General features: G+C 43.9%; 2 protein-coding genes across 5 annotated transcripts in view; one reads left to right on the forward strand and one right to left on the reverse strand.

The window, feature by feature from the left end:
- The window catches only part of afap1l1b (actin filament associated protein 1-like 1b), a 20703-nt gene extending 12917 nt beyond the window's left edge, over positions 1 to 7786 (forward strand). For both annotated transcript variants that reach the window (XM_071547510.1, XM_071547511.1), the window contains exons 8-19: positions 142 to 321; positions 775 to 867; positions 1493 to 1595; positions 2967 to 3122; positions 3791 to 4005; positions 4161 to 4306; positions 4489 to 4570; positions 5316 to 5424; positions 5829 to 5996; positions 6123 to 6289; positions 6679 to 6804; positions 6934 to 7786. In XM_071547510.1, coding sequence (XP_071403611.1) covers positions 142 to 321; positions 775 to 867; positions 1493 to 1595; positions 2967 to 3122; positions 3791 to 4005; positions 4161 to 4306; positions 4489 to 4570; positions 5316 to 5424; positions 5829 to 5996; positions 6123 to 6289; positions 6679 to 6804; positions 6934 to 6960 — 1572 coding nt within the window. In that variant the 3' untranslated portion in view covers positions 6961 to 7786. The remainder of the gene's footprint in view (positions 1 to 141; positions 322 to 774; positions 868 to 1492; positions 1596 to 2966; positions 3123 to 3790; positions 4006 to 4160; positions 4307 to 4488; positions 4571 to 5315; positions 5425 to 5828; positions 5997 to 6122; positions 6290 to 6678; positions 6805 to 6933) is intronic.
- A 1959-nt stretch (positions 7787 to 9745) lies between these two features.
- Positions 9746 to 22500, reverse strand: part of LOC139668030 (fibroblast growth factor 13-like) — a 19344-nt gene continuing 6589 nt past the window's right edge. Inside the window, exons 1-5 of one of the 3 annotated variants that reach the window (XM_071547507.1) lie at positions 21072 to 21102; positions 15683 to 15793; positions 13246 to 13349; positions 11723 to 11921; positions 9746 to 9885 (exon numbers count right to left, since the gene is read on the reverse strand). In XM_071547507.1, coding sequence (XP_071403608.1) covers positions 9746 to 9885; positions 11723 to 11921; positions 13246 to 13349; positions 15683 to 15793; positions 21072 to 21102 — 585 coding nt within the window. Of the gene's footprint in view, positions 9886 to 11722; positions 11922 to 13245; positions 13350 to 15682; positions 15794 to 16579; positions 16782 to 21071; positions 21103 to 22500 lie in introns of those variants that run through there. The other 2 variants (XM_071547505.1, XM_071547506.1) reach the window with 2 other exon arrangements.

Below are 22500 nucleotides of genomic sequence, written 5' to 3' on the forward strand. Positions count from 1 at the left end.
TGCTAATAGGGTGCAGTCCCAGCAACAAGTACAAGCATTTGTACCCTTTTAGCTACATTGCCGTACCTTGTTTTCTGCGAGAACATACATTTCTCTCTCTCTTTTTCTCTCTCTCAACTATCTTTATCTCACTTCTAATAGTGCTATAAGAGCATCAAAGACAGCACCCCCCACACCGAGCTCCCGCTGAACCTGTGCAACGTCATCTACGTCCCGAAGGAAGGACGGAAGAAGAGGCACGAGCTGCGCTTCTCTCTGCCCGGAGGCGAAGCTCTAGTCCTGGCTGTTCAGAGTAAAGAGCAGGCCCAGCGATGGCTAAAGGTACTGTACCTCTGCTCAACATGTCCACAGCAAGGGAGGAGGAGATGGAAAGGGCGGTGGAGGGTGGAGTGAGAGATGGGGAATAAGACTGAGGAAAGAGTACAAGGTTGTGTCTGCTGCACAATAATGACAAATGATCATATTGCAATTATTTTGCTGAATATTGCACTTCAGCCAGAATGAAACACTTTTAATCAAAAACCGAGATGTTGCTTAAGACTTGCTCTGTTTGAACACAGTGACAGTTTTATTTACAATGTGCATTTTAATTTATAGGCCAGAAATTGGGCTCAGCACCAAAATAGGAGTCCATTTTGAGCAGCCATGATAAATGATTCTGATAAAATAATTGCAGCCTCTTCACCCTCTTGCAATTTGGAAATTGAAGTGTTTTTGTTATTTTTATTGATTAAATGTGCAGCCGTATCTGGTAGTGAACGTTTCCTCACTCAGGTGGTTCAAGAAGTTGGCAGCCAGTCCAGCAATACTGAAAGACTGGAAGGATCCGCTTCTCCCATTATACAGAGGAAGATGGAACTTGACAAGGTGTGTGTGTGTGTGTGTGTGTGTGTGTGTGTGTGTGTGTGTGTGTGTGTGTGTTTGGGTGTCTGCCTGTTTATTAATGTTCTGTTTTTTACCTGTGTCTGTATTTTGCCCCTAGACCAGTCATGACATAATTATTCTGCCAAAATGACTCTCCTCTCCTCTCCTCTCCTCTGCTCTGCTCTGCTCTCCTCTCCTCTCTCCTCTCCTCTCCTCTCCTCTCCTCTCCTCTCCTCTCCTCTCTTCTCCTCTCCTCTGCTCTCTTCTCTTCTCTTCTCTTCTCTTCTCTTCTCTTCTCTTCTCTTCTCTTCTCTTCTCTTCTCCTCTCCTCTCATGTCCTCTCCTCTCCTTTCCTCTCCTCTCCTCTGCTCTGCTCTCCTCTCCTCTCCTCTCCTCTCCTTTCCTTTCCTCTCCTCTCCTCTCCTCTCCTCTCCTCTCCTCTCCTCTCCTCTCCTCTCCTCTTCTCTCCTCTCCTCTCCTCTCTTCTCCTCTCCTCTCATGTCCTCTCCTCTCCTTTCCTCTCCTCTCATCTCCTCTGCTCTGCTCTCCTCTCCTCTCCTCTCCTCTCCTCTCCTCTCCTCTCAGTACAAGGTTGTTTCTGAAGGTTTTCCATATTTCCCTCTGCCAGGTGCTGCTGTCTGACCGGCAGGCATCAGATTCAGACAGCGGTCCAACAGGAGACAATCTGTCCACTGCACAGGGAGCAGGACGGGACACTGTTGACTCACTGAGTAGGTTTACCTTCATAAACTAGTAATACTGGTTGTATTACTGTAATGTATTGATCCTGCAATGGGAAATGTCTTTATCATTGAAACATGCAGAGGGATACAGGAGTAGGGTGTGTGCGTGTGTGTGGGTGGGATGATGTGTATTTGAAAATGGTACAGTGTATTTTAAAACTGCAAATTAGATTGTAATGACAAGTTCAGAATGCAGTTTTTGAAGACATCAGTGTTTCCTAGAAGTGCTATATAAATGATGGGACAATTATGTGTATGTGAAACTTTGTAGCTTTAAAATTGTTTCTTAAACAGTATTTAACTGATCAGTAAAAATGCAAAATGATGATGAGACAAAACTATATATAAAAACTATATATAAGCTTTTAGTGTCAGTATTACTTAGACATTATTCAGAGAACCTACTGTAATACAAGTCAGGGAGTGGAAGTAGAAAGGAGACAAAGGGAGCAAAGACACACAAACAAGCGTGTGGACACACACACACACACACATATATACACACACACACATATACAAACACACAAGAACATGATCACAAGCACAACACACTTTTTTGTTTATCTATCCACAAAATCAGGAAGGATAAACCGGCGGATCCATGATGCTGGGTCAGGATATAGGTCAACACAGTCATGTTGTTTCAGTATTGTTACAAACTGTTTACTGGCTGAGGGGATCAGAACCTAATGGGACATGAGAGAGAGAGAGAGAGAGAGAGGGAGAGACAGGAAGTGAGGCGCGAGCAGATATGACATCCTTCCTGTCTTCTTCCTGCAATTGTCTCCCACTGACATCATAGGAAGTAGGCTGGGCAGAGTGCGGCAGCACCTGGCAGATTCGGTGTGTGTATGCAAACACACACTCCAGGGTTTGGCTATATGGCTAAAATGCATCAGTGAAATTAAATTCATCTATTTTTGTTTAGTTTTGAAAGTGTCAGAATATTTGGCTTTTGTGGGCGCTTTTTGTTTTTTTCTTTACACAATTGTCATGGTGCTTCCTTCATTCAAAATGGTTTATTCTCATCCAGTTTCCATTTTAAGATTTTCATATTATTTCTGCAATGTGTATTTGTATATTAACTGAAACTATACTAGTATACTTTAAAATGTGTATAACTCACAGCTAAAACATGCACACACACACACAAAACACAAAAACACACTGGTAAAACCAGTGTGTTTTACCGGATGGACTCTGAGTTTATTGATGAAGGAACGTTGAATTTTTACTTTCTAATATTTCTGCACTTTTATTTTCACTTTTTGGCTGTGCATCAAGCAACATACTGTGTATCAACTGCCCCTGAACTCTGTGACCGCACTGTCAGTCTGAGCAGGGTGTGTTTGTTTTCAGACAGGGGGAAGCGCGGGGCGTTTTCGGAGCTGACGGGGTCGATGAGCCGAGCAGCGGGGAAGAAGATCAACCGGATCATCAGCTTCTCCAAACGGAAACCACCCTTACCAGGAGACCCCCCCTCCTCTGCCGGTCACCATGACAACCCACGCTGTGGTGAGGACAGGGAGTGATTAAGTGATTGGTTTATTGATTGCTTTCTGAAGTGATTGGCTGGATGGTATGGGGGTCAGCGGATTGATTGATTGGTTGACAGGTCAATAGATTGTTCACCTAGTTATTCAGTTTGTTGATTCATGCCAGATAATTTGCAGTTTCACCTTATTGTAAGGTGAGTAGAAAAGTAAGAAAGTGATGGGAAATTGGGGATGAGAGAAGTTGACATCCTTTGAAAATAAATGAATAATACTGATATACAGTATACACTAGATTGGCCTCAGGCCTCTGTTTGTACTCTGTTAAATTGTTCAAACAGCAACTCAGATGTGAAATTCACACCATGGGAGCACACAGTAGTGTGTAGACTGTAAATGTTTTTCAGTAAAAAGGTTTTTATATTTGATCTGTAAAGGAATTAATGAATGAAGGCTCTGTTATCATCACATAAAATCCAGTTTAAATTTACATTTTAAATTGAATGAATTGATCATAAACTAACTCTATAACTATAAACTAAACTAAACTATAACTAACCTGGTATACTCTAAACTTGTTGACAGTTTTTTTTTCCCTGCAGCTAATTCAGATGCGTATTCTTCCTCTCTCTCTTTCTCTCTCTCTCTCTCTCTCTCTCTTTCTCTCTCTCTCTCTCTCTCTCTCCTCAGGCTACCTGAGCGTGTGCCTGAGCGGCTCTTGGAAGGAGCGTTGGTGTGTGGTGCGGGATGGGAGCCTGTACCTCCAGAAGGACCCTGGGGACCAGCGGCCCCCAGTCATCGTGGTGCCGCTCGGGGGGGCAGAGGTGGTGACGGGGGGACTCGGACCCAAACATCCCTTCTCCATCCGCATCCTGCAGGCGGGCAGCGAACTGGCGGCTTTAGAGGTACAGAGGGAGACGTTTACTGGGCTGAAGAGGAGTATAGGCAGATTTGTAGCCTGTAGTTTGTTTTTCAAGACCTTAGTTCCATTCATCATGTCTGTGTGTGTGTGTGTGTGTGTGTGTGTGTGTGTGTGTGTGTATGTGTGTGTGTCCACCAGGCCAGCTGTTCTGAGGATCTGGGCCGCTGGCTGGGTGTGTTGTTTGCAGAGACGGGCAGCGCCACTCTGCCTGAGGAGCTGCACTACGACTACATCGATGTGGACACACTCACCGACATACGGCACGCTGCCAGACACTCCTTCATGTGAGTCACTGTGTGTGTGTGTGTGTATGTGGTGAGTGTGTGTGTGATGTATCTGTGTGGGGTTTTCTGTTGCCTGTAATTTATCATAGCTTTGTATCCTGAAATACATAATCCTCTATCCCTTTCTCTGTCTCTCTGTTTCTCTCTCTCTCTCTCTCTCTCCCTCTCTCTCTCTCTCTCAGGTGGGCTACTACCACCACTACTTCCTCCAGTAGTGCCTCAACAGACTCCAGGATGTATGACGAGGTCTATGAAAGTATTTTGGTGAGGAAATATCTTCAACTTCTGAACCAGTCACATAACATCTTTCAGTCCTCAAGCTGCCAAACTTGAAGTTCTCAGTATCTCCCTTCTCACTTTTCCTTCTCTTATCACTGTTCCTCTCTCTCACCACTCTCCTTCCTCTGCTGTTTTTATCCAAATCGCCATACGCTACTATTACTGCATACATTTTTAATCTAGGTGGCCCCAAACTTCCTAACTTTGGCAGTGTTAGTGCCATGCTCTATTATTGAGCTGAAGGGTTTCTGGTGCCTGACTGTGGCAGCATTGGTGTTTTTGACATTGTATTCTGAACAATTTTGAACAATTTTTCAGTGATATGATTTTTAACAAACTTTACTTTTACAAAAAAAATCTTCTGTTTGTCTACTATTTCTATACTTAGCACTTTTATATGATTATACATCAATATTCCAACATGCCATGCTGAAAACGTATGCAGGTATGTTACTATAAGGCACTTTGGATAAAAGTGTCCAACTAATGGCATATGTTATGTAATTCTAGGGATACGTTTTTCTTCTTTGTTCTTTTACTTCTAACTGGGCGTCTCTCTGTATGGAACAATGCTTAAATTATGAATCTAAACCTCATTTTATGACTTTTACTGTATACAGTTTCTGTCTTGTTATTGTCAACAGAAACATGTAGATTTATGTAAATGATGCTATAAACGCTATGATGCTAGAAACATAATTTGCTGTGTTGTTTTTCCCTTCCCCTGCAGGAGGGGGCAGCAGAGAGCAGACCGGGCCAGGTGAGACGCCACGCCTCCTTCTCCAGCAGAGACTCTGATAAGACCGAACAGCAGGCCGCCGTCAAGAGACACGCCTCCAGTGAGTCTTCTCCATAAACTGTCCTTTGTTTCCTTTTCCTAACCTCTTTTCCAGCAGTTTGTTGGCTTTGTAAACACTGAGCGTTGCATAAAAGAAATGTCTGGTTAGCATTGTGGTGAGTATCATGGCCTCGGCCCCTTTCCCACACTGAAAATTGTCAGCTATGCTAATCTCTGTATTCGCTGCATCATGTTTCCAGTCAAAAGAACAAAAGACCACAAGCTACTTTTTCCTGCGTCCATTTGACAGCATGAATAGCTCACTAGCTGAATGACTGACTGATCTTCTTTGTTGCTCTTCTCATCATGCAGCTGCTCCAGCATTTCTCTGTCATAATGAAAGTAATGTGGATGGTAATGTTGATATTATAACAGTTATTGATATTGTGGTTGGGTTGCTGTTAGATGTGAATCAGTACGCGCGGTATGGGAAGACGCGTGCAGAGGAGGACGCCAGGCGGTACCTGAGACAGAAGGAGGAGCTGGAGAAGGAGAAGGAGGAACTCAAAAACACACTGGTGTCCCTCCGCAAGGAGAGGAAGGAGGTGAAGGAGGAGATGAAGAACGGCACAGGTCAGAGACAAATCACATGCACACACACACACACAAACACTACTTCTTAGACTTGAGCTTTGTAGTGCTACTAAACGTGTGTGTGTGTGTGTGTGTGTGTGTGTGTGTGTGTGTGTGTGTGTGCAGGTCGCGGTGTGGAAGAGCGGTTTGCCCAGCTGGAAGCGCTGTGTAAGCAGAAGGAGGAGGAGAGGGTGGAGCTAGAGCTCAGACTGACTGAGGTCAAAGAAAACCTGAAGAAGTCACTGGCTGGAGGAGCGCTGGGTCCGCCCACCGACACCAAGATCAGCGTCAAGGTAGGCAGCTACAGCAAAGACGCACTTCTGTCTTTATTCTCACAAAAACACAAAAATATCCTGCTAAACTCTCCGTTTTTAGAAGCCCATCCTGTCTTTCATCACTCAAGCCCCACCCTGTTGCTTTCCACACATGGAAGTTATGGATTTACCTCAATAGATTTTCTTGCTTCCAGCTGTTTTTTGGCATCCAACCTATGTAGATTGCAGTAGTATTTTTGGATAATTTCACAGAGAAACATATCAATCCCTCTCAATTCATTAGAACATTTTAGATATATTTCAGTGCTACTCTTTAAATGAGTGAAATCTCATGTCTGTGTTTGTTTATGTGTGTGTGTGTGTGTGTGTGTGTGTGTGTGTGTGTGTGTGTGTGTGTGTGTGTGCAGGCACAGGGCAATAAGGTGGAGAAGGTTTACAGCGAGACTGTGCCGGTCAACTCAGCGTCCGAGCTTCGTAAACGTCCTCCGGCTGTTTACGCTTCTTCACGGGGCAACGTCATGCAGAAGGCAAAGGTAGAGTGTGTGTGTGTGTGTGTGTGTGTGTGTGTGCGTGTGCATGTGCGTGTACGTGTGCGTGTGCATGTGTGTGAAGGATAGAGAGAGGCATGATTTCCTCACTTTGTGCTGTGTCATGGTTTCCAGGAGTGGGAGTCGAAGAAGGGGACCTAGGCAGAGCGTCAGATGGATCGACAGATGGATTCATGGAGAGACTGGACTGTGTTGAGACTTGGAAGACGGGCAGGAGGAAGGGTAGAAGAAGAAACAGAAGGAGAGACAGAAAGACTTGGCAATGAGGAGGAGAAGAAGAGGAGAGAGGAGGAAGAAGAGGACTGACTCTGATACATTCTTCTCCCCTCTTACCCAAAGAAAAAGAAACGTTTTTGTATGCATGTACAGGCCGCATGGTGCTTTATAAACCGCTGTAAATATTACAGACTTGAGTGAAGTACTACCAGTACAGTATTATTATATATAGATCACTATGAATATGATATGTGTATGTGTGTGTGTGTGTGTGTGTGTGTGTGTGTGTGTGTGTGTGTGTGTGTGTGTGTGTAAAAAGGGGTGTGGTGTGCAGAGGGCTGCAGAAAGTGAACATGTGATATTAGATACAACAGCAAAGCAAAGGGATTGAGGGTCTGGTTCATTAACATTGAGTTCACAGTTCAAAACCCAGATGATTCATAAAAACACGGTGTCATGGTTATAGGCAAGACTGAGTATTTTATCAGCACCGTCCACTGATGGAGAAAATCATGATCTATGATTCTTTTTTTTACACACTACTTGTCAAGGCAAAAGAAAAGGACTGAAATAAAAATATTATTATCTTAAATTATGATTATTGGTATAGTACAATAGTATTCCACATCTTGTGATGTGTATTTAAACCATTAGGAAAGCATATAGAGTATGACACTGTTCATGAAACCAAGAAGCAAATGTTTATTATTGCAATGTGAAACTAATGATATGAAGAAAAAAAAAACCATTTGTGTTCATGTGATCCACTGTTTCTACCTATGAATTGTGTATTTTTTTCATGTTTGACTTTTGCACTTTATCATGTATTTTGTATGTACTTTATTGTATTTTGTGATCATATAAATGTCTTGGAAATGAGTGTCAGCATCCCTCTTATCCAATTTATTTGTCTGCTTTTCCTGTTCATTACAGACACAGAGAAAAACACACACACACACACACATTGGTAACTGTCCCATATTTTAGAAGAGTGTTTTGTCCACTCTCCTTTTTAGTTTTGGTCCATTTTAAATTTTTCATAGTCTTACACTCGTGCATTTTTCCCAGCCTGATTCAGATTACTTCTTTCAGGATGATTTTTAGAAGCCAACAGTGCCATCACTGAACCACAAGCGCCATCTAGCTGTGGCATCTATTTAGAGCTACTGCTCACATATTCTGACTAAAAGGTCCGACAGGAGCAAAGCGTTAATAATGCATGTTCCAGTCAAAACAGACAGAGGGGACATCAACACAGGTAGAGATGAAACCAACACAGAAAGATCAAGGAGAGAAGACGAGACAGCCATTCAACTTCCTTAGAAAGAGTTTATTTAGTGCATTTCTAGTTTGTCCACAGCAGGAACCAAAATATTAAGTTAATCTGTGCTCCCATTGGTTCACCAGAGTTCTGGTCCAACACCATTGGTCCACTTGTGTCCTGGTGCAATACTATTGGTCCAGTAGTGTTCTTACACCCTCCCGTTGGTTCACTAGTGTTCTGGTATGACACTATTGGCTCACTAGTGTTCTGTTTTGGTCAGGAACACGTAAGACCGGGAAATTGGACCTTCGGCATGCTGCTACTGAGCAGAGGTCCACAAGCTTCCATGCAACAACAAACAAACAAACAAACAAACAACAATGACGACAACAACAAACGGAAAGATAAACAACGGCGTTGGTTGTAAGAAGTAAACACGGAAGCATATACAGTATACCTCATTTTAACCTGCTTGAGCCCTCAGGAGGTTTGTCTGATATACAACAGATCTTAAAAAGGTAAAATCCCCCCCCACCCCCAGACACATGCGTGCGCACACACTCGCTCTCTCTCTCTCTCTCTCTCTCTCTCGCCCACACGCACACACACACACATCTCACCTATATGTACAGTGTGTACTCGACCACACACACACACACACACACACACACTGGCGCACTTGCATGCAAACAAATGATCAATCCTCATGATTAGAAGTGTACAAGGAATACTTTCATCGTTTTTGAAAAATATGACTTAACCCCATGAGCTGTGTGTAAACATAGCATACGATAGAGTAGATAAAGGTCTTTCTTTCTTCCTCTCTTCCTTCCTTTCTTCGTCGTTCCTTCGTTTTTCTTGTCTCCCGTCTTTTCACAGCAATAACTTGGTTAATACTTGGACTCTTTGGTTCTCTGTCTGTAACTGTCTGTTTATCTGACTGTCTGTGTGACTGACTGACTCTCCCTCCCTCCCTCTGTCTTCCTCAGATGTTTGGGTATGATACAGGATCTGGAACAGCAGTCAAGGGAAGAGTAGCGGATCTCAGAATTCACAGCTCCGGTTCCTCTGCAGACCAGAGCAGCAGAGCCAGACGGATTGATTGTCCTTGATTTATTTACATCACAGTCAGTCACAGTGGGGTCCGTAAGGGGAAGAACACACTCCTGTCCTCCTCTTCCTTGTCTCCTCCTGTTCCTCGTCTCCTCCTCCTCCTCCTCTCCTCCTCTTTTCTCCTCTGTCCTCCTCTTCCTGCTCCTTCTCTCTCCTCCTACCCCTCAATAGCCTGATGTGTGGGCATGTCTGCCTGAGATCTGTGTGTGTGTCTATGTGTCTGTATGCATATGTGTGTGTGTGTGTGTGTGTACGTCTGTGTATGCATGTGTGGATTTGTGCATATATGTGTGTGTGTGTGTGTGTGTGTGTGAGGTGTGAGGGGAGGGGGGGCTAGGAGGAGTCGTTGTTGCTAGGAGTCTTCCCTCCGCCGTTTAGTAGAGCCGAAGCGCTGCGACTCTTGGTCGGCGTCCCGCTGCCTGACCGCGAAAACTCTGTCAGGTCATGGAGGGAGGGCTCCCTGTACATGGCCACTACACATACACACACACACACACACACACACACACACACACACAAAAGACAAGAATATATGACTTTTGTTAGATATTTGATTAGTTAGCCTACATGTCTATTTTCACTCCTTGGTCACTGGTGTGCACAGCCTTGTTTAGTTCATGTAGATTTTGTCTGTTTTATTGCTCAGTCTTCTTACCTTTGATTGAGAAGTTTAGGACTCGCATACTAAGGACAGATTGTAATTTATTCCAGGGTTAGGGTTTTAGTTTGTTCCACCCTTTCTGTTGAGTATGAAGTGGATAAGGTAAATAGATAAATCTGGCTTTAGAACAGTTCTTGACTTACCATTAAAGGGGAATTCCACCAAAATTTACTTTTAGGCTGTGATGTAGTTCGTGGACATTATAGGACCAACAACCACCAATACAAATTCAATTGTGCTTTCAGACATCAATTTATGTTGTTGTTGTTTTTTTTTCATTTAAAAGATGTATACTATGACTTTATTTCACTGCTGATATTCCACAAAAATAGAATTTTTCCTTAAGTTTCGCCCAAGTTTTTTTTTTCAGTTCTTTTATGAATTTTCATGGAGCTCAGGAGCTGCATCCTAAAAAATGCAATCCAGTGACATCATACCATTTCACTGCCTACTCATATAAAACATCTACATCTATTTGAAACAAACAAAACATTTTGAAAACAAAATATACTGTTACAGGAATGAGACTGCCTATATATTTTATTCTTTAAAGTCCACACTAAAACACTTTTTGTGAGTTGTCAACTGGTATTTTGTACTATGGAGTTATGAAATACAACAACGCAACGCCGGTCATATTGCCAACATTTGAAGGCTGTTTTTATCTCACTAAACCTGACTCAGTGTTTATCTCACTAAGCCTCGCTCAGTTCGCCCTCCAGTGGTTAAAGCGAGCAGCCGGCATTCATTTGGAGATGCAGCCACATCCAAGGACAATTGTCCTAAGATACGTAATTTGGTAAAAAACTGTTAACACCTCAGCCCATCAGCGCATCCACATGCCCACGAAAACACTCCACCTCGTTCCTTTTCTCACCAGCCTGGCCCAACTCCAACCCCCTCTCCTCTCCCCCGCTCTTCACACCCACTGTCTTGAATTTTTTAAATTCGCGAAGTAGGCGGAGAGAAGCTCAAACTGGGTGCAGAATCATTCTTTAAACTATCCTTTCTGCAGAAGGATTACATTTTCCCTCATCCTAAGTGCTCAAAACTCATGAAACTACTGGAAAACATGAGGGGCTAGACATAAACGGTTATGCTAAGTAGTCCATTAATTAAGCTAATTGATGCATTAATTACAAGGGCAAGGAAAGAACAGTTCTGCACAGTAAGTGACCTTGAATATGAGTTTAAAGCATTAAGGAGTAGTAGTAGTTTCGAGAAAATCTGTTTTTCCTCATTAATATGCAAAATTATGCATCAAGGTGCTCCAAAATCGAATCAGATCATCTACTCTATAGGGGGAACCTGTGGTGTAAGTATGAAGTTTCTGTATAGTTGTTGAGTTATTGTGTTCACAACAATGTGTCTACATACAAACAGACAGGCGTCACCATGACGACATAATGTTCTGCACCATGGACCATGGTGGAGGGACATAACAGTTTTTAGGAAATTCTAGGAATATGTATACCTTTACAGAATAACAACCTAAAAGTCAACTTCCCCTTTAAAATCTGTGGATATAAATAGACACAACGCTTGCTAAGTCATAATCTGCTCATACTTTAATTGGATGTGAAGGGGACTGACACATTTCGTTTTAGTCTGTTCCTACCTATTAAGTGGGCCGGTGCTGCTAGTCTTACCTTTGAGTGGTTTAGGTATGAAGTGGGCAGCGGCCTTGTTCTTTTTGACGTGGTTCCCCTTCATGACTCCGCCCTCCTTGTTGAGTCCCAGGTACCAGGCCCGGCCCGACGCCTGCTGCCGGTACAGCATGGAGGAGTAGGTGACGTAGTAGTTCTCAAACACCGACTCCTTGAACTTACACTCCGGGGTGAAATGTTCCTAGGATGGGAAGATGTGACGGAGGGTGGAGCAGAGATTGTAAATGGGGGGGGGGGGGGGTTAGGTACGAGTTTGAAACAGCAAGTCCATTAAAAAGCATTCAGTCATTCCTCCATCTAGCCTCCCTCCATCTATTCATCCATCAGTCGGTCCGCTCCTTGAATCATTATCTCGGCCAGGCTGTAGTCTCTGAGAACAAACTGCACCAACTTAGGACAGCTGACATTTGCATTTCCTTAGTCCTGTGTCTCCATGGTAACCGGATACTCCCTAGAATACCAACCAGCCCACCGAGAGAAAGATGGTGCCCAGGTTGCCGGGGGAAACGGAAAGCTACAGAAAGAATGCTCTGTCTCTCTCTCATCCAATATCCCTATATGAATTTTAAAATGCGCAGAATTTGTGTGTGTGTGTGTGTGTGTGTGTGTGTGATCTTCAACCAGATTCTGTGTTGCAGGGATTTGCGCTCGAGTGAAATGAAAGAGGGATGTGGTGTCTGTATTTATGTGTGTGTGTGTGTGTGTGTGTGTGTGTTTGCGTGTTTGTGTGTGTGTGTTTTGCATTCAATATCAGGTGAGAAGATCGAACAAGTGATATCAGTGTTCTGACTGAAGCCAACACCCTCAGCATAACAACCCAAACCATCCTCTGCTAGATCTGATGGGCCAAATACTGCGCAGTACATAGCTGTGCAGTAGAGAGATGAACTAATGACCTAAAGGTTGCTGGTTCAATTCCTAACATCAACAGAAGGGGGCACACATCATCGCTGCTGAAGTGCCCTTGAGCAAGGCACCAGTGCATTGCAGCCAACACTGCCTTCTGAAAATATATTAAATATATGGGACAAAAGTGTATATCTAGGAGGGAGATGTGGAGAGACAGGTCTCAATAGCATTGAGTACATGGACAATAAAGTAATCTTTAATCTTTGATTCTATCAAAGCAGCTCCTCCATGGCCTAATGACTGCAGGCAGACGAACAAAAGGAGCCCGGAGGACAATCTCAAATCAACCCTGAAAAGCCGCAATATAAGTAAACAGACGAGTGAGGCTCAGGCGCCGGATCATAACAGCTGACTCATAAGGAAAACTGTATTTAGAGGATCAATGTGATGAAAGGGTGACGATGAAAGAGCTCTCACTCCGAAAGCTGCTGCCCCGTCCCTCGGCGACATGTGTCACGCCTGGGGCTCGGGCTGCCGCTCACTGATCAGCTCGCAAAGACCCATAAGAAGAGATATTCGCCTTTGATGGATAGATTATAATGATGATGGTGTGTGTGTGTGTGTGTGCGTGTGTGTGTGTGTGTGTGATAACCTACAGAGGTGTAGAGAAAGCCCTCGTTGTTCATGGCCAGGTAGAGTTTGGTCTGGACGCCCTGGATGGCTACCACACGAAGCCCCACTGGGATCAGGTTGAACACAGCTACACACGTACACAACCACCCACCCGCCCACACACACACACACACACACACACACACACCCACACACACACACACACACACACACACACAAACACACACACACACACAGCAAACACACAAGCACTCACACAGTGAAGAGAAAAGGTATCATCAATATAAATGTAGCGGCGGGTAGGCTGACACCTCCATTTTGCCACAGAAAAGCTATTTTACGAGGTCGGTCAGGCGGCAAGGGAATCGAATTAAAGTGATGATTTACTGGTTGGTATTAAACATGTGATTACTGTAAAGCGGAGAGGTCAGAATTAGACCTATCTAAAAGCACATAGGGAGTAAGTATAGGGATAGGTGGTGTAAGCATATCAACGGTCAGTGTTTGGGAAGCGTTAAGGTCAGCATTTCCAGCTATTTCTACCATTAATCCAAATGAAAATGGATAGTCCTTCTGCTGAACACCGATGCATAGCAACAAAGGCATTCCCAAGCTGATTGAAAGTGTGGCTTGTGAATTTTAAATACAGTGAAATCCATAAGCATGTAAGCATTTGGCCTGGGGTTAAAGCACAGACTCTCAGCTTTCATTTGAGGGTGTTTCCAGTCATATTGGATGAACAGTTAGACAGCCCTTTATGTACATGGCACATACCTCCATTAACATTAAAATAAGATTAATAAAAACAGACATTTTTAGTATGTAGACAAAAATTATATCAGCAGGCTTTTACTATCTGATTGATTTTCAGGCGTTTTGCATTTAGTAGGGAGAAGCAACTATTAAAGTTATTCATGTCCCTCCATAAGCTCTGTAGCAGGAACACAATTATTCCAGGCAGTTTGATGAGTCAGACTCCTATTTAATTATGCTCATTTAACCAACCATGTTCTCTATAATGACTGTGGTTATGACTATGGATTACATGGATTATCCATTCAAACCCAATCATAGAAAACTGATTTCATGTGGGTCAGCGTTTACATGTCTACACCATGTAATCATCTAATTAAAGTACACTTTGCTTTTTGCAGTGTCTTTCTCTTCTCATGCAGCAGTTGGTGGTGTGAAAAGTAGCACAGATTAATGATGATGGTGGCACCGCCATCTGTGCATAAGAGTGGGTCTGCAGTCTGAAGCACAACAACACATTTGAATTAGCTATATCAACCACATATTGTATGTGTGTGTTTGCGGGTGTGTGTGGGTGTGTGTGTGTGTGTTTGTCCACTGGTTCACTTAAACCCAGTATCTCTCATTCTTTCATTAAATGATTTGAACGGGTCCATATTGCAAATGTACCGTCTAGGAAACATTTAACAAATAAACAGCTAGATTGTCCCATCACCACCTGTCATGTGGAGGAAAAGCATGAATCATAGTTGTCTAATCCGATAAACGATTTACATATTGTGGAGGCATTGGGCTAAAATTCTCCCATTAAACAGATTTCCAGTTTGTCCACCTTGTCCTTAAACTGGATTCAAACTGCTTTAGACTGGTTACTCTAGTCTAAATGAAGTGGTTATATGGGGATGTTTCATTTGGAATGGAGATAAACCAGTTCATTTATCGGATTACAAAACTGCATGTAAACATAGTCAATATGTCCACATACAAATCCAAAACTGTAGGGCACTGTGGATTTTAAAGTTATGAAATGTTTGCTTATACAGTATTTATACTGTCAGTAAATACTGAAGTAAAATAGACCCGCATTATGAAATGTACAGCAGGTGCGCTTCCTCTTGTAGCCCCTTTGGCTGGGTGCTCAGATATATAATTAAAACATAAGGACAGCCATGAGGAAGATGGCATAGCAGCACTCCAAAAATCTTTTTTTAATCTGTTTTGGGGATTTTTGGAGTGCCGCTATCGCGTCTCCCTCTTGGCTTTCCTCAGACTTGCATTATGAGTTAGAATGCAATAAGGAAGTTTAAACAAGCTTCTTTTCCAACTCCAAGCCCCTCTCTACATGGATATGTGTTTTTATTCCCATGGTTAATAAGCTCAAAAAATCACAGATTGAAGTTTTCTAACCGCAAATTATAACTGCAATGTGGTGCTTCTTGTTGAAACACTGCTGTAAAAATACTGGCTTTGTTTACACAGTGATTTATTGGATTGAAGAATTTTATTTTTTCACTCTGAAAGTCATTGTCCGAACTTTTGATTAAAGGACTGATAGGTTGTAACAGCTGAACCTGAAGACTTTTACATGTATTTTAAGGCTGTGAAAAAGATTTGTTTACATTTGTAATTGTTATAAACACTGTATATTCGAGTTATGGTAATTTAAAGCTCATTTTACAAGTCAAACTCTTCAAAGGTTAGACTTACCATAGGTGCTGTCTTCATCCTTGGTTCCATCAATGGTGCCGTCAGGCTGCATCTGCAGCTGGAAGCCCTGGCGACTGGAGAGCCTGGTTACAATGCCCTTTAACTGGGGCTCTGAGAGGAGAGGAGAGGAGGAGAGGAGAGGAGAGGAGGAGAGGAGAGGAGAGGAGAGGAGAGAGGAGGAGAGAGGAGGAGAGAGAGGAGAGGAGAGGAGAGGAGAGGAGAGGAGAGGAGAGAGGAGAGGAGAGGAGAGAGGAGAAGAGAGGAGAGGAGAGGAGAGGAGAGGAGAGGCGAGGAGAGAGGAGAGGAGAGGAGAGGAGAGACATTAACTGCATTCTTTGCTTATTACTGTCATGTGATCATGTGGCTATGTGAGCCGGAAGTGGCAGAGGAAGAGAAGCTGTTTATGTTTCCAATCCCTCGGCCTACAGGCTCCAAAACCAATCACTGATCCCTGTACATTACTGCATACATTTAAAAAAAAAATCAAAGAGAAATTGACAGATGTAACCATGGTGGTGAGAATATCTCCAACATCCTTGCATTCTCTGTTTATATCAATAAAAAAAGTCTCCATCAATTCTCAGAGATACATGATGCTACAACACCTTCCTGTGGGACGATATAAAGTTATTTACATCAGATGGTTTGTGGTGTCATGCAACAGGATTATTTTCCAAGACACTGCCAGAAGACATGATGATGAAGTGATGAAGAGCCACCTTTAGAGATGAGAGAAAATGGTGATGGTGGTGATGGTGGTGGTGATGATGGTGATGATGGTGATGGTAGTGATGGTGATGATGGTGGTGATGGTGATGATGGTGGTGATGGTGATGATGGTGATGGTGAAGATGGTGGTGCAGGTGATGGCTCTCCGACTTCTCTCCCCCCTCAGACCTGGTGGTCGCCTCCTCTTCCGTTTCTTCCTCGACCCAAACAATTTGACACGCGAGAACACGTTCAGTTTGCTCGGTTTCTCGTTCGTGCCCTTGGTGTTGCTCGGGCTGCCGGTGCCGCGGCACGCATTCGCCTTCTCCCGCTCCCTCGCCTGCCGCTTCTGCCGGATGAGGGAGCTGGCGATAGCCGCTGCCCGAGACATGTTCCCCCGGTGGAGCGAAGCAAGGCTGTGTCCCGGGGGTGAGGGCTGTGGGGGGGCGGTGTGTGAGGGTGTGGGGGTGTGGGGAGGGGGGTCTACACCACCCACGGCTCAGTTCGCATCACACACCGGCCGCTGCAGTCTCGCAGATATCCACGATTTTAAAAACCGACCAGAAACCTCCATCGTTGCGCCCGGGCGCTTCATTCAAGTCGTTAAACAAATCCGTTAATCAGCCTGACAGTGATGAGCCATTAACGACGCCGCCTCACATCACTAAAAGAGCCTCAAAGGCAACCTGATTCCCTTTCAGGAGATTCTGGTTGTCCCGGGAGAGCGAGTTCAGGGGATGCGTAATGGTCCGGTCCGGGTCCGGGTCCGATTGGCGGATCAACAGCTTAGTTGAGGCGAACGGGACCGGGGCTTGTTGTTGATCACTGCAGCTGCTGCCTCTTCTTCTTCTACTGCTGCTTCTGCTGCTGCTGCTGCTGCTGCTCTGCACCGCTCCCCCGGTGATGCTCTCCTCGACGCTGTCCGTGAGAGAAATGCAGCAACCGGGGTGTTTGTCAATGAAACAGCTCGGGGCAGATTCAGTGGGAAGGGGATCATGATGCAGCCGTGCAGCCGTTCATAAAACTGCTGCAGCCCTGCCCGCCCCGAGGAAGTAGAACAAGGGGGGAGGGAGGGGGGGGAGGGGGAGGGAGGGAGTGAGTGAGTGAGTGAGGGATGGAGGGGGGGCAGTTTCTTTACATAGGGCACCTGTAGCCCCGAACCCCACGTGGCATGATATTTACATGTTATACTGAATACTGATGACTGGTGGGCAGAGAGAGAGAGGGAGAGAGAGAGAGCGAGAGAGAGAGAGAGAGAGAGAGAGAGAGAGAGAGAGAGAGAGATTAAACAGGAGGAGGGGTGGGGAAAATGAACAGAGAAATAAGAGGAAGACAGATAAATGAGTGAGAGGGGCAATAATGGAAAGGGGTGGCAGAGAGAAAAATTGAGTGTGAGAGAGAGAGAGAGGGCGAGAGAAGAGAAGTGGAGACAGAGAGAGATTAAATATGAGGAGGCGTGAGGAAAATGCTCAAAGAGAAATAGGGGAAAAGAGAGAGAAAGACATTAATAAATGAGAGAGCAAATAATGGAAGAGAGATGGAGGAGAGAGAGAAATATTGAGTTTGAGAGAGAGGGAAAGAGAGAGAGGGGGCAAGAGACAGGGAGAGAGGAGAGAGAGATTATATAGGAGGAGGCATGAGAGAAACAGAGAAATAAGAGCATTAGAGAGAGAGAGAGAGACAGGTGAATGAATGAGAGAAGGAATAATGGAAAAGGGGTGTAAGAGAGAAAGACATTGTGTGTGTGTGTGAGAGAGAGAGAGAGAGAGAGAGAGAAAGAGGGAGAGAGAAAGAGAGAGAAAGAGAGAGAGGAGGGGCTCTCATCTTATTTTGGTGCAGAGGTTCACCACTGCTGAAGAGCTGCAGCATGCAAAGAGGAGGCGAGAGGGGAGACAGCATTCTGTCTGGATGAGCTCTATTAGCATCTATAGATGTTTCCTATGCATTGGCACCAGAGCCGAGGCACACGCACACACAGTAATGCGACCACTTTCATGCGTGTCGGCCCGTGCCGCCGCCGCCTCCTCCTCCTCCTCCTCCTCCTCCTCCTCCACAACGAGACCTTCGGCAGTCCCACGGGAGAACAGATGCACAGCTGGCAGTGGAAGATGAAGATGCAGCTGCATGGCAACTGCAACCCCGGCCGGTAGGTGCAGCGCGGACGAAGCGGCAAGCAAGCAGAGTCGACCGGCACAACGCCGAGGTCGACCTGTGGCACCTGGCAGGCGGTGACGAAGCATGCCGCCGCTGCATCCCGCATCACTATGTCGGTTGGAAAAAGCAAGGCAGCAAAATCGATGAGTGGAGAGGAAGAGGATGTGGTGAGCGGTAAATTACATGACTGAAGAGGAGTCGTCTGTAACTTGCTTTCCCCCCAGCAAACTCTAAGCTATAAATCCACTGTGTGAGAGAGAGAGAGAGAGAGAGAGATGGAGAGGAGGTGATAGACTGTTCTCATCACAGACAGAAGCTGAGGTCACGACCTGGGGGCAGTGACCTGGCCTTGACCCAGGAAGCAGAAGTTATATCAACAGCAAGGCCTTCTGCTCAGGTAAGACCCTTAATACTGATCAACTGGATTAGATGGTACAGATGGCACATCCATCCCAGACTCAGTTACATGTTACTTTATGATAGAAACTACATCTTCATCTCTTCATCTCAGTTTTCACCTCAATAAGCGTGAGACTTTAAATTGTTTAGCTCAGAGACAAATGAGTCAAGCATGAGACACAGATAGAACTGATAAGAGACAGACAGAATGAGCCAAATATATGATATTTGGGGAAAAAAATATGATTGACCTATTCTACTCTATTCTATTCTATTCTACTCTATTCAAGTCAAGTCAAGTCAAGTCGAGTTTATTTGAATTGCTCTTAATCACTGTTATAGTCTCAAAGGGTTTCACAACTCCCACATTATGAAAACAGTAGGCTAAATGGAAAATGAAAACAACACTCCCCAACCTTAGACTCTCAACTGAAGAAAAAACTCTATTCTAGTCTATTCTATTGTGTGTGTATGTGTGTGTGTGTGTGTGCGCACACTCCCTTTGTCCCATGGCGTTCAAGTTTAATGAGAACAAAGCTTTTAACTTTTTTGTCCAAACTTGAATAGTTAACCATGATTTTTAGCTTTAAAAGTGAACTTCCAGCTCAGTAGCACCCTCAGCAGGGTTCAAGGAGTTCAATAGGAGGACAAAAGAGACTGAGGTGGAGGTACATAGAGAGAGATACATTTACAGCAAATACTCACAATGTCCTGATATGTTATTCTCAGTCTAACCATGAATGCCATTCAGAGTATCATCGACTCTGCACAAGAGCCAGAGAGACCCAACAGCAGAGAGAGAGAGCTGTGAATGGCAGCAATCACAAGAGGGTTAAACACTTTTCAACAAGCCACTGAGGCTTTTGGATGGCAGGCATCCCGTCAAAAGCATTAGTATTGGGACAGTGAGCTCGTGCTTTTTTGTGTGTTGACTCATCTACAGTGCAGGCTGATATGGATCTCACAGTAAAAAGATGAGTCAAAAGAGGAGACTTTTAGCTTTTGATGCTGGCTCTCTAAGGGCGTTGGTGTTAAGTCATGTTAAGATGATAAAACAGTGACTTTCACGCTTCCAAAAACACAAAAAAGACAGCATTTTGTTCCCAAATTGGTCCCAATATTTACACATTTGATTGCTTGCGATTTCTTAATTTCTGTAATATTTATAAAGTTGGTTTTTGCGATGGGCTTGATCACTACCGATACAACATCAGGGTCCCAATTCCTGAAATGCTTAATTTTGTTCTCAAGGCTGGATGCAGCAGAATAACATTCAGGTCCTAAACTAGAAGGCCCTTTACTAGAAACCTCTACTAATTTGGGGTGACACGAACAGCAAGTTACAGCTGGACAGCTGTAAATAATAAAACAGCATTTTGTCCCGAGTGTACAGACGAGTTATTCTGCTGAGGCGGTTCAGAAGAAGGGCGCGTCCTGCGCTCATTTCAGCACCGCGGACAGCTCCCAAGTTTTAGTTCAGATTTCTGATGCTGTAAAACGACAAACCTTATACATTTTATATTAAAATGATCACTTTATTTTATGGGTATAACTTTATAACATGGGAAGTTAAATATCTAAGCATTATAAGATCGGAAACTCACTAATATTCCAATAATATCCCAATAGAGACTTATAGCGCGCCTGTACTGACTTAGTGACTTTATCATACTTACTGGAATTTTTATCCCCTGTGGCATCGCTACAATTTTCCTATAATATTCCTAACATCTAGTTGTGTTGATATTTGTATGATAAATTAAATAGCCTTCAAAAATGTATATAGGATTAGCCTACTACAGGCTAGATCAAACCGAATCGGTTATATGCAGGTGGATTGGTCCTGAGAGACTGTGCATTAAAGATTTGACATCTCATCTGTCAAAACTGTTATGTAGCCTAGCTTGTCTCTTTTTAAATAGGCTACTTAACCCTAAAATGTTCTTTAAAAAATAATAATAGCACCACACAAGCATAAAGTAGCATAGGCTACAAACATAATGAATATGTGGCTCACTCAATGTTGGTTAATAAAACAATCAAAAACAAACAAAAAAGTCAGATAGAGCCTTATAGTTCCAAGCTCACCAAATTCCCAGTTGTGTCCCAGCATGTTCCCCGGTCCTACCTGAGGCTGATCGGCGGAGAGGGAAACTCATGTTGCGCTCACAGAGCTCCGGAGCTTTCTGCTCATTCTGGTTTTCGCACTTCCCGTTGTCAGATGCTCGGCGAAAAGAAGGAATTACCGAAGTTCAAACCGAGAGAATTCTCCACGGTATTGGATCCATTAAGGCTGTGCACGTGGCGTTGGCGGGAGATCATTACAGAACATTAGAGGCCATTAAGCCGTTGGAACCGGTCATTAATGATTCATCTCGAGGCCCCGCTGATCTGGCACAATCCGCCGTCACTGGGAGGGAGCAAGGAGCCTTTTCCCACATCTAGGATCTACTGAGGAGGCCGCGAGAGTCTGTTTGTTTCTACTGAACATCTACTGGAGTCATCATCTACTGACTGAGAGAAACTGTAACTGTCACCCAACCCCACCTTTCTCCCAACAGATCAAAGTTCAATAGCAGGGCCACTAGTGGGACACACACACACACACACACACACAGGTTTGTATTACTATACTACTATACTTACTATACTTATATTACTATTACTATACCATTGACTAAACTGATTCCCTAACCTCTAACCGTAACCTTAAAGAGTAACTCCACTCCACACTTTTTGATTTGCCTACTATTTAGGCTACTTATGAAATACAACAATATCAGTTATAGGCCTACTGGCAACATGAAGCGCAAATGTGCTGGTGCCGTATTTATCTCACTGAACCTGGCTCAGTTTTCCCTACAATGGTTAAAATGAGCAGTCAGTGTTTAGATGGAGACGCAGCCGTGTACAAGGACAATTATCCCAAGATTCATCATTTGGTTAAAAAAAGGTATGAAGGTAGATTTGAGACACTCCACTCCGTTCCTCTTCTCATGCACCCGACTCAACACCAAACGCCCTTCCTCTCCCTCACTCTTCACGCCCACATTCTTGCATTTTTCAAAATCGTGCATAAGCGGGTACAAACTGGGTATATACTCTTTAACCCGTTCAATTACCAAACAATTGCCAAACCTTAACCCTTACCCTAACCTATTTCTAATCCTAATATTAACTCTAAAGCCAAGTCATAACCCTAAACTAACCATAACTTGCTTAGCTTGCTCTTTTTTATAAAAGCTTTATACAAAGCATCCTGACTTTCTGTATTGCAGCCTGGGGAGGATCTCTGTAAGTTCAAAACAAAGCAAACTCAACAAATTCATCACCATATCAAACAAAATTGCCACTACCAAATTCACAACCATTACCACCCTAAGTGACAAATTCACATTGGACCTAGCCAGACGCATCACCAGCGATCCCACCCATATCCTGTGCAGTGAATACACTTTAATGCCATCTGGACAAAGCTTCAAAATGCCTGCAGCAAAAACAAACAGAACGCTGAATTAATTTGTTTCCCACAGCATCAAACTAATTAACTCCCACAA

This window comes from Centroberyx affinis, unplaced genomic scaffold (genome assembly GCF_046629955.1).
Source record: "Centroberyx affinis isolate AG114_WGS23_722 - 3 ecotype Tasmania unplaced genomic scaffold, CSIRO-AGI_Caff_v1 ptg005968l_1, whole genome shotgun sequence".
Classification (NCBI taxonomy): Eukaryota; Metazoa; Chordata; class Actinopteri; order Beryciformes; family Berycidae; genus Centroberyx; species Centroberyx affinis.